Raw genomic sequence first — 12,013 nt, 5'->3', positions numbered from 1 at the left:
AATAACGATTTTATTTAAATTTGAATACAATAATAATAATTTAAAAATTGTAAAATCATACCAAAAATGCAATTTCACTATTTTCACTTCAGTGTAAAATTGACTTGGATGCAAATATAAAAGACGAGTTAATATGTAAACTCTTTTTTTAATTATTGAAAAATGTAAAAGATTTAATTTTAAATAACTTTTATACTTTAATTATAAAAATATGAGTAACTTTTTAGCGATTACATATTACTATCACCAAATAAAACCGAATAACATCACACACGTAAATAAAGTAAAAATAATGGAAATCCATAAAAACTAAAAGACTGAAATTGATATTATCACAATAGTATCAATCATTAATTCATTATATTATATGCTAATTTTATTGATTTAACTATTTAATTTTAAATTATATTTTTATATTTTTTAGATTATTTTTCATGATTTAGGTTTATGAGAAGATTGGGTGGTGTTAGTGTGAGTTGGTTTATTAGACAGTGTAGGAGAATTTATTTGAATAACTGGAATGATATCTTCTGAATAATTTTGAAATATAAAAAAACGAAAAAAAATAGAGAAATAAAAAGTCATCACTTAAAAAAAACACCTCAAATTATGAAAGTTATCAAATTTTAATTATTAAAAATTTATTTTTTAATTTATTTTTGCACCCAAGTCTTTTCTAATACATTCTTATAAATATTTAAATTTCTAATATATATATATATATATATATATATATATTTATGGATTATACAATTAAAAACCTCTATAATCTAAAATTTAAAAACTAATTATCTTAAAAGGTTGGTTTGGGATTAATCTGTGATTAATTAAGCATATGAAACAGATAATAATGTATGCCAATTCGTGAGTAAGAAATAGCAGCTGAATAAATAGAATCAAATTACAAGAACTGTATCTCAATTCTGATGGAGAGAAAAACCACATAAGATCCTCAATCCCTTATGAAAAGTATCAATCAAACAAACCACAAAAAGAAGAACTAGTGAATAAACAATGGCACATATACTACCCTAATTAACAGAAATATGAACTAGTGAATTCATAACCTGAGTCTGAACTTACAACTACTGCTTGAAATGCTAATATCATTACTAGCACCAAGATTATCCACCACAAGCTTGCACTTAACCCTGAACTTGACCTTGAAGAGCTTCAATTTACCAAGCTTAACCCTCACAGGTTGATTAACCATAAGATCAAGGGGAATGTTATTGGTCTGTTGCAGCTGCTCCTGAATTCTACTTGTTAAAGAACTTGCATCTTGTGCTTCACCTGATAGAGACAGATCAAGCACTGTGGTGTTCCTGTGACCCTGGTAGAACTTTGGCAAAGACCCTTCACACAATTGTGTTCCCATGTACAAAGCCCTTATGTGGCTTCCACCCTCATAGTATATCCCAATCTTCTTGTTCGGATTTGTTGCAGTGATTGCCACATTGAAGGTGGCTGAGAGGGTGTTGTTGTCAGAAACATTGAACTGGGTTATCCTCAGTTGGTCCACTGAGTATTTTGGGAGCTTTGGCCTAAAAACAAGGTACATGATCCCTACAGTGATGCCAATAGCAATGATCAAAATCAGCAATATGCTAAGTGTCCAACACAAAAACCTGCAGCAACAGCTTCTTCTTCTCTTCGGTGGCTTCGAATGCATCACAGGAAAACTTCGTTTAGGAAAAACCCTATCAGATTTAGTACTGTTTCCAGGCACCAGAGGTCTGTGTGGTGCCTCCACATCATGAACAGGATGAATTCTTTGGTGTTCCGCCATCATTTTTTTGGTACAATATGCAAAAAAATTGAAGCTTTTGATGATATTTGTTGATTAACTTGTGTAAATATATAGGTGAATGAATAATATTCAATAGGGTGTGTGGAGAAAGAGCGTGGGAAGATGAACACGTAGAGGAGTTGGTAATGGCGAATGAGCAGAGTTGAAGCTTCCTATATTAATGTTTGACTTGAAATGTTAAAACTTAAAAGGGTCACTGTCTGGTTTTAATTTTGTCTGCAGAATGAGGCGATTATTCAACTTTGTGTCTTTATAATGCTGATGCAAATCGAACAACTTTTGTGATTTTAAGCGTTTTTAGCTACGGAATCAAAGTTCTTTTATAAAATGTTCACACAACAGGTACCTTGGTATTTTCTATGTATATAGTTGGTAAGTTGCTGCATAAAACAACTATCCATTTGGCATCTTCTGCAAAAAAAAAGTCTTGAACCAGTTTCTGTAAGAAAATGTCATATGATAAAGTAAAACATAATAAACCATGTTGCATAATAAATTATATTTCTTTTACGTATGTTAATGATAGAATATGTGTTCTTTGACGTAATACTGTTTCTTATTAGATAAAATCATTAAAAATGTTACTTGTGGTTTTGAAAAATAAAACTCAAATATATGTCTTCATTAGTAATATACCCTTGTTTCTACTTTTTAATCATATAGTTTTTTCAACACAAATTTTAAATGTTGTCAATTTTATTTTTGTCTCAATTCTACTATTTTATAAAAATGGACCTTTAGTTTTGAATAATTTGAAAAGGGATAATATTAAGTGAAAGAAAATTTCCAATCGTGTAAACCATTGAAATCGTGCACTCAAAATGTTCCATAGTTTCAAACTCAACGTCACAAATGTTTGATAATGTGATCCCTTATTTGAATTTGGATAAACTCTACTTAACAATACATAATCATTACAAAATATGTAATTAATCACAAATCACTCTTAAAAATTCAAGAAATCACATGATTTATTAGTAAGCAAGTGAATTTAAAATTATATTTATCCCACAATTTCGAATTTTAATTCTCTATTAGATTATTAGTATTGTCCTTAATTTAATAGAAGAATATTAAATTTTAAAAATATAATAGAAGAATAACACCAAAATTAATAAGAGAATCTAAACTTGAAAAATTATCTGAGTTCCTATTTCTATAATCAACTTGGATCACATAGTGTTGCTTTCAAGTAAAACGCATAACATATTTTATGTAAACAAAAGGTTCATTCATATTCAAAGGATTGCAGCCGCATATAACGCGTTCTAAAGACAAAGTCAAAGCTCTTTTCTTTCATTCCTATTACATTTCTTAAAATAAAAAAGTAATAATTAACAAACGTGTGTGTCAATTTAATTTTTAACATTAAATTCAAGTTTCCACTTACCTAATCCTCTTATCTTAATTGTTAGGAATAATTATTATATTTTAAATATCATTTGTTTAAAGTTTGGTGATTTTGTCACTATTTTATTTTGAAAGAAAATACATATTAAGTAGTTTTTGGAAATAGTCAAGTATTACTTTTTCGTTTGGTTCTTTTCCTGACCATTTCTTCTTCCATGAGCGTTTTTTTATTATTTTAGTTTTGGTCAATTCACTGAAAATGAAGTTTATTAATACACTACTTGTGCATGTGGGCTTACTAATTCATAGAAGTGACTTTTTCTTCCTGCACCTCCATAATTTTTAAAATGACTATTTTACTCTTTGTAAGGTGATTTCTAATTATTTATTCTAGAAATTTTTTGGAATAAGCATTCTGAAGTTTTTAAAATACGATTTTCAGAACAAAATTTCTGTAACAGAATGCATTATAGAATGAGATTTTCAAGACAAATTTTTCATAAATTTTCTTGAGTGAATTTCTGATGTAAATTTGTTGGAATAAATTTTCCAAAACATATGAGATGTATTTCAGAACAGCATTTTCTGAAACAAGATTTTTAAAACAAATTTCAGAACATATACTATACATTCCGAAACAACCTTCCAACCAAACCTATCATTTTACTTTCTCTTCTTTTTGCTTGTAGTGTGAGTTGTAGTTAATAATCTTTGGACTGCAGGAAGAAAAAATCATCAAACCTTATTGGATTCAGCTTCTCCATCTCCGATGACTATAACCAAGCCCAATTAAATTTGAGGCAGAAACATATTCTTGCTTCATGCACCCCATCATTACTAATTGTATATTCACCTGACTCATTTTATGCTGAACCAAAAATTTTGCACTTCGACTCAACCTATCAAGGTTGATAGGTTAAGTGGGTTGACTCACCAACGTACATAAAAATATTATTTATGTATTTATCTTTAAGTATTTAAATATTTAAATAATTTTTTAAGCAACCTATTAGATGACAATAAAATGTAAAATCAAGAACCAATATTTTCATCATGCTCACCACTAATATATGATGAATTATTTTCAAGGAAGTGTCTATATAGATGGATTAAGTGGGTCAACCCACTTTCAATCCAGTTCGAACCCGTGAGTTAAGTGAACTGAGTTGAATTCAACCTATTTTTGAAAAAACTGAATTTTTTTCAACCTAATCCGTTCGAACCCATGATAAACCAGGTTGACTCACAAGTTAAAATCCATTTTGACATCTCTACTCCCCTGAAAGCATTTAATGGTTTCAAAAAACTTATTTAAAAATACAGTTCTAGAATGTATTTCTAAGAGTTCAGAAAAAAAATTCTAATATAGAAAACTTGTTCTAGAAAGTATGTTTTGAAAAACTTATTTCAAAAAATTTCTAATAAATATTATTTAAAAGTTATTTTTACTAAAGGTAAAATATTCATTTCAAAACTTAAAGGAGTGCACCCAAAAATTATGAGGGTTCAGGTAAAAAACACCATTCTTATTTCTAATAACTTCATCTATCCCATCCCATGAATACTAAGGTGAATAGTAGTATTTAAAAAATGTAAAAATAATGTTTTAAATTTCTTTTTCAAAATAAAATAAGGTGCATTATTTAAATTTTATTTCATTATTATTACACTTGCTTGCAGTTGCACCACAAATTTCTAGTTACTGTTTCTGATACCAAGCGCAACACATCACCACAGCACCACCCACTCACTCCGACCATGGCGTCGTGGTGGTGCCCTTCTCCCTCCGCCACCCTCGCTGTACCCACCACCGTCACCACCACCGCTCGCCGCCACTCCATCACTTCCCAATTTCGCATCCAAACCCTCACATTCCCCCCCTCTTCCTGTCGTCATTCCACCGCTGCTCCACCTTCTCTCCGGTTTAGGGTTCCATGCTCCAACAAAACCGCCTTGCCGGATTCTCCGGCGCTGCCTCCGGACGAGGTGGATTGCGTGGGAACCGGACAAGACGTGGAGTGCCTCGTGAACACGGAAAAGACAGAATTGGAAACACTTTCGTCTTCATCGTCGATGCCCTGCCTCGCAGAAGCGCTGTGGGAATGGACGGTGTTGGTTTCGCCATTCTTTTTCTGGGGCACGGCCATGGTGGCGATGAAAGAGGTGCTTCCCAAATATGGGCCGTTTTTCGTTTCCGCTTTTCGCCTCATTCCTGCGGGGTTTCTTCTCGTGGGTTTCGCGGCTTCGAGAGGAAAGTCTCTTCCGTCTGGTTTCAATGCTTGGCTTTCCATCACACTTTTCGCCCTCGTTGATGCCACTTGCTTTCAGGTTCTTCTTCGTCTTCTTCTTTTTTCTGGAATACAATACAATACAGTATAAGTTGAAGTTTGATTTATTGATTGTGACAAGGTTTTCTCTTCTTTCTTCCTGAATACAAATACAATACAATGCTTATAGGTTGAAGTTTGATTTATTGATTGTGCCAGGGTTTTCTCGCAGAAGGATTGCAGAGGACATCAGCTGGTTTAGGAAGCGTATGTTGCCACTTAATTTCTTCATCAATTTTACCATTATTATGCATTCAAACTAAGTCTGAAGTGGACAAACTTACACTTAAAAGAATAAAAGAAAAATGAGTTTTTTTAATAAGTTAAATTTAAGTTATGCGTGTATAAGTGTAATTTATCTATAAGCCAAAATTTGTTTATGTATGAGTTAGGTTTAAAATTAATTGCATCTTAGCTTCTTTGAATAGTGAATGTTAATCTATGTTAAAACTAGTATTAGTTTATGAGCAAACTTTTTTAATTATTTTCTTATAATACTTATTGAGAAGATTTTCCTAAATCTTATTAGTACATTTCTTTTTATATAATGCTTCCTTTATAAAATACTATACTAGAAAAATATCATAAGCATAATAATCTAACAATGTGAAGGTTTGTTAACTTTGTTATTATAATATAATAGCCACGCAGGATAAGTTTGTTAATTTTTATAATAATTATTTTAAAATGTTAAACCCAATGTAATTAACTGTGGTGTCAACAATATAACTGTTTTTACTATTGTTAATGTCTGCTGGGTTTAACAATATAAATATTTTTAACTAGTGAAGTGTGTGTGAAATTAGTTTTGATAAACTGTCATTATGAAGTTTAGTTCTCTCAATCAATTAGAATTCATTTAATTATATTTCTTATAAATAATTATTGTAAGAAGTTAATAATTTTGTGATCATTCTTGACAGTTCATATAGTTTTCTTTTTGCATAGTAACTGCATTCTATATAAGTTATATTATTATTTGATTAGAGTGAATTTTATATTGATTCAAATTCTACTTTCCAATTCTGATAGCGACAGCCATTATTGTTGCATGCTTTGATTATCTACCGTGGGTGGATATATTGCAGGTTATAATTGATTCACAGCCTTTGACTGTGGCTGTACTTGCGGCTTTGTTATTTGGGGAGTCAATTGGAGTTGTTGGAGCTGCTGGGCTTGTACTTGGTGTCATTGGACTTGTACTACTCGAGGTAAATTCGATTCCGCATTTAGTTTTAAGCAAACATCAGTAAACATTGTACCCTTTAAAGCACAACACAAAATTAATAGTTGAATTCTTGTATATTTGATTTAGAAGGATGTTAAGAATACGTTTTGCAGTTGTTACCATCCAAATTTTTTATTCAATTACCTATTTACTTTTTATTACCTGGAAATATACAATTTCTGCAAGCACTGATGATTTTGTTGCAGCTACCCGCCCTATCATTTGATGAAAGCAACTTCTCATTGTGGGGAAGTGGTGAGTGGTGGATGCTTCTTGCAGCTCAGAGTATGGCAGTTGGCACAGTCATGGTCCGGTGGGTTTCCAAGTACTCTGATTCTGTCATGGCAACTGGATGGGTGCGCTTCAAATACCTTTTGACTATATAGTGTTTGATATCTTTATGTTGATTACCATTGTTAAATACCTATGACACCTGACTAAATGATCGTGTTTGTTTTAAAGTCATATTGCCTCTTTGCATTATCAGTTTGAAAACCAGACATGGCAAGTTTGCTAAACGATAAAATTTGGATATGCTTCTACTTTACGGTTCACTATTATAGTTGCAGCAATTTCTGCAGATGTATCTAGAAATATTATATATTTCAATACTAAGTTTGTATGTGATACTAGTGAAATGGAGTGTACTGTGTTCTTATATTCATGTCTTATATATGATTATTTCATAAAAAACTGTCGTCCAAGAAAAAAATAGGAAAACACAAGCAAAATGGAGGAAGCTATTCCACATATGATGTTATGGTTATAAGCTTATAGGTCAAAACTTTACTCTTGTTGCAGCATATGATTCTTGGTGGTCTCCCACTTCTGGTATTCTCAGTTCTTAACAATGACCCTGCGGTGAGTGGGAGTCTCAAAGAGTACACTTCACCTGACATATTGGCACTCCTCTATACATCTGTTTTTGGAAGTGCTGTCAGCTATGGCGTCTTCTTTACAGTGCAACTAAAGGTTTGTATGTCTCCGGCAATATTTTATTCTCTTCATCAATGAGTTTCCTTTTATGGTCACTGAGAATTCCAGCTTCCATGTAAAATCCGAAATGGTTAATTTATTCTTCAATATTGTAATCACTGTTATTGAAGTATCTTTAGCAATAACTTGTATGCGTACTGCTTTGAAAATTCTTGTTTTTCAAAATCTGTTTGATCCCATAGAAACAGACCACCATATTGATATTGCATTGTGATTCACTGCAGGCAGCTTGACCAAGCTCAGTTCACTCACGTTTTTAACTCCAATGTTTGCTTCAATTTTTGGGTAAGGCTGCCTTACAATGAGAAATAGTCATATGATTTTCAATTATTTTCAGATTTTACTAGGAATGTCATTAAGGAGGAAAAAGTGACCATCTACATTTAATGTTTTGGAAATTCCTTGACATAATATTTTGAAGTTCCTCTTTCTTTTTTGGTACTGGTATTTTCTCCAGCAATTAGTGTTTTCTTTCATTTTTAAAGTTTAAATTTCTTTCCGAGGACTTTGTGTATGACTCACATTTTGCTTTGGTATTTCAGGTTTCTCTATCTTGGCGAGACCTTCTCTCCTGTACAACTAGTTGGGGCCTTGGTCACTGTGGCTGGAATATACATGGTTAACTTCAGAAACACTGCTGAATGAATTATCATTTTTGCCTGGTTCTTTCAACCTAATCCAATGGTAAAAAATTGCTCGGGGAATTAGATGTTTATCATGAACTGAAATTGGGAACGACAGAAACAAGTTTGTACTGAGGAGGAAAATTTGGTGATAAACGACTTTGAGCCTTTGAGCCTTTGAGCCTTTGTAACCATGCTATGTAGAGTAAATACAATTTTGTTTGTTAGTTAAATTAGGCTCAAGCCTCTCTTCATAAGCTGAGGCAACATATACCAAAAACTTGGAAGTTACTTCGGGAGGACACAAACCTTATATCGGAATAAATTGTTTCCGTAAAGGTTTTTTTTGTTGTATAAGATGTTATGACTCAACAAAATGTACATATTATGATGACAAGTTGATGTATATGAAAGAAATATTTTCATAGACAAGTTTGGTATGTAGCGAATCTGTTATGAAAGAAATATATTGATTTCAGTACCAGCAATCACTACATGCTGGTACTGCTTAATCAAATAATAACTGAATAGTTCTTGATCTATTTAGTTTATGGATGAGTTGTAGAGATCTCGACGAATTACAATATGAACCTTCTGCGCGTATTCTTAACTAATGATTAATAACTTCTTTGTACGTGCATATCTGAAATTATTAAACAACATAATCTTGCATTAATTATATAATTCATCTGCACTAATGAAAATCAACAGCGACAAACAGGTTAACTTTTACACTAAAATGCAGAAAAGCTATACCAACCGAAGTCAATTGCAAAACACTGTTGACTAGGCTCCCCGTATAAACTTTGTTCATTAATTTATTTAACGTAACAGATTTTGTTCCCATTTTCGTTTGGAAATTGTAACAACGAATCATTGCCGCCAGACATAGGATCGGAGTTACTATAAATGGAGCTAAATGCAAGATTGATCACCCTATGTTATACTGTTCCAATTGTAAAAATAAAGAGCATAAGGTTCCAATTTGATACATGTTAAAATGTTGACCTCAGTTAAACAAGAACTGGCTGCGAAGTATGCAACTACAAACATTAGGAATGTCTAAACTCATGGAGTATGTAACATACAAGATGAAGAGAATTCATTCAACACAGTCTATGAGGGTGCAGATGCTGTGACAATAGGTACGTTGTGAAGTACTTTACTGGCACCAAGCCTTCCACGACCTATCCCACTCCCATGCTGATGATCACATCCTGTTTCAGATGACACACTCCCTTCCTCTCTGGAGTAGTTCAATCTTGAGGTCCTGCAATCTCTTGATTCAACAGAGCTGGGTTCCCATGAAGAAGAAATTCCCCAGTGCTGTTGACTATTACCGACAGTGAAGCTGTTGCTTCCTGAAGACTCTTGGTCCTCCATGTCCACCCCACCAAGTGAACCACCCCTATTCACTGTCACATACTTATGCAAGCTTGATTCCATCTCATCATCATCATCATTGAATACTAACATAGATTCCACAACTGGGTCCTCAGCATCTGGCTCCCTCTTCCCATAATCATTGGCACTCAATGGAACATTGTAATCATTCCTACTACACTGAAAAGCTGGTGCACTTCTCCTGTCCTCTGCACCACAGAGATTTAAGCTGGTGTTAGCGTTGAGATCAGCAACAGCTTCAAGGATAGAGCAAGCTTTGGTGACACAAGCTGGAAGAGAAACAGGTTGAGTGCTCTTCTGATGGAAGTTCTGGATATCTTCAAGCAGCAGTGATGCGTAGGACTGCGGAGGATTCAATAGAGCTTCAGGGTTGAGGTCTAAGTCCCGGGATCGCCTTGAAGATCTGCTTCTTGTTAATGTATGGGGTTTTGGGTTGTCCAATCCTGCTGGTACCATTGTTTTCACCACAACATTATCGGTCATTGAAGACTGCACTTTGATATCTCCCTCTTGTTGCACCTTTGTCTTGTAATTCACAGTCATGCCTTTGTCCAATGCAGTTCTGCTGCTATTTGTTCTCTGCAGTGAGGATAAACATATAACTTACATTAATCACATCAATAAGTCTAATCTATTTCTCAACATGAAAGATGAAAGGTCGAATCTCCAAAGCTGAAAAATTGTGAAGCAAATGTTAAAGAGTTAAAATAATACCTGAATAGCCTCTGTTTCAAATTCCTTTTTGGGTCTGTTTTGAACCCTGTTGCTGTTATTGTTGGCTGCTGAATGTGGAAAAGAAAGGGAGTTAGGTTCAATCTCACTCAATGGATTTCTCTTGTAAGGTGATTGTTCTGCTTTCCTTGAAGAGCTGCGGCTAAGGGATGGAGGCTGCTGATTCTCGTTGAATGGTTTATTATTATTAGCATTTGCTCTTGCAGGAGACTGAGAACGCGGTGAGGCAGCACCAACATTTCTCTTCACTGTTATCCTCTTGATGCCAGTGGTTGCTGCAGATTCTCCACCACCACCACCATTGTTGTTACTCTTATCCATCACTAGTGATGAAACAGTGGCCGGCACTGAAACCATTTTCCCAGGCCTAGAACTAGTGTTGCTATTGTTTCTTGCAATGGCAGGTGCGTTCTCTGATGACCTTCTTCCAGGAGATCTACTAACTCTCCTCTCTCGGCTGCTTGAACGTTGTTGCTGCTCTCTTTCCCTGCTTGGTGTTCTTCTTCTCCTTTCCTGAGAAGAAGGTCTTGGACTCGGTGACTGGCGGTGCCGCAGCCGGTGTTGGTGCCTCTCATCCTCACACAAATCACTGTTGCTTTCATTGGCATTGCCCTTCTTTGAGTCCTCATCATTGGAAATGGTGTCATTGTCACAATGGTCAAAATCGTAACTTCTCTTTGAACCTGAGTACCTTCTTCTGTGTTCACCAGAAGCAGCAACAGCATTACCTGAGGAGCTTCTGCTGAGTCTCCCACACTGTATGAGAATTGCATCCACCTCCTCTTTGGTGCAGCTTGAAGTCCTCACACCTACAACACCAATGTTTGTTGCTGCTGGTTGTGCGGTTATGTCACCCATTGATTCAGCGGTGACATTCTGCTGAGTGGTGCAAGGTGGCGACTTGGAATTCCTCTCCCTATCATCATGGCTCTTCCTGTGCTTGATGATGAATATCTCTTTTTTCACATGCCCCTCAACTTCTGCCACTGCCTCATGTTTCTCTTCCACTTTCTTTGGGTTTTCCTTCTTCGGTTTCACTTCTGGGTCAGTTTCCAGTTTGGGTTTGGAAACATTGACACCAACAACAGAAGAAGGTTTCTTCAACTCAGCAACTGCGGAAGCTGACTTGGGTGCAGCAATAGGGGAAGAGGTAGAAGTAGAAGACCCTTTTTTCTTACTCAAACATGCACCCATGGAATTTTGAGAGAAAGATACTTGTGAAGAAAATTGTAAAGTAAAAAAAATGCGTAGATGGTGTTAGGATAGAAAGAACATGAGAATGGAATCAGAGTTAGAAAAGAGAGCAGAGAGGAGGGGGGAACGTGGTGTTGAACAATGGCCAAGAATCTTTTTTTCAAAAAAAGATTGTGGCCTTTTTATCAATGACAGTGAAAGAGAAACAATTCAAAATTTGAAATACCGAGCGGGCTGTAATTTTGCGACACAGATTCATTAAAGGGTCAAGTTGTGCTGTCTGATCCAGCCGACCCCACAAAGTCACTAACTTCAATTTCATAATGTTTTTCTGACCATGGAAGTATAT

At 34.6% G+C, this 12,013-nt stretch overlaps 3 protein-coding genes across 3 annotated transcripts; 1 reads left to right on the top strand and 2 right to left on the bottom strand.

The window, feature by feature from the left end:
• Window positions 1–865: 865 nt before the first annotated feature.
• Window positions 866–1,933, bottom strand: LOC114187199 (NDR1/HIN1-like protein 6). The gene has a single exon (XM_028075377.1). It carries the CDS (start codon window positions 1,790–1,792, stop codon window positions 1,061–1,063), a length of 732 nt encoding a protein of 243 aa, XP_027931178.1. The 5' UTR covers window positions 1,793–1,933; the 3' UTR covers window positions 866–1,060.
• A 2,908-nt stretch (window positions 1,934–4,841) lies between these two features.
• LOC114186893 (WAT1-related protein At3g02690, chloroplastic) lies at window positions 4,842–8,766 on the top strand. The gene is given in 8 exon segments (XM_028074964.1): window positions 4,842–5,488; window positions 5,647–5,694; window positions 6,576–6,698; window positions 6,922–7,071; window positions 7,517–7,667; window positions 7,670–7,687; window positions 7,936–7,996; window positions 8,254–8,766. Coding segments are annotated over 8 exon segments (1,224 nt in total). The 5' UTR covers window positions 4,842–4,918; the 3' UTR covers window positions 8,357–8,766.
• A 488-nt stretch (window positions 8,767–9,254) lies between these two features.
• On the bottom strand, window positions 9,255–11,903 carry LOC114187214 (uncharacterized protein At1g65710-like). The gene is made up of 2 exons (XM_028075400.1): window positions 10,453–11,903; window positions 9,255–10,317 (listed from the first exon to the last, which is right to left on the bottom strand). The coding sequence occupies exons 1-2, from the start codon at window positions 11,662–11,664 to the stop codon at window positions 9,451–9,453; spliced, it is 2,079 nt and encodes a 692-aa protein (XP_027931201.1). The 5' UTR covers window positions 11,665–11,903; the 3' UTR covers window positions 9,255–9,450.
• Between the last annotated feature and the right edge of the window lie 110 nt (window positions 11,904–12,013).

The sequence above is a fragment of the Vigna unguiculata genome, chromosome 6 (genome assembly GCF_004118075.2).
Source record: "Vigna unguiculata cultivar IT97K-499-35 chromosome 6, ASM411807v1, whole genome shotgun sequence".
Classification (NCBI taxonomy): Eukaryota; Viridiplantae; Streptophyta; class Magnoliopsida; order Fabales; family Fabaceae; genus Vigna; species Vigna unguiculata.
Note: the sequence above shows the minus strand (reverse complement) of the source record. Positions and strands in the feature narration are given on the sequence as shown.

What these genes read in the sequence shown, in the direction of transcription:
- LOC114187199 (XM_028075377.1), bottom strand. Translation starts at nt 1,792, where the DNA reads ATGATGGCGGAACACCAAAGAATTCATCCTGTTCATGATGTGGAGGCA.
- LOC114187214 (XM_028075400.1), bottom strand. Translation starts at nt 11,664, where the DNA reads ATGGGTGCATGTTTGAGTAAGAAAAAAGGGTCTTCTACTTCTACCTCT. An exon ending in TTGAAACAGAGGCTATTCAG is followed by an intron (nt 10,318 to 10,452) that starts GTATTATTTTAA and finishes TCCTCACTGCAG; the next exon opens with AGAACAAATAGCAGCAGAAC.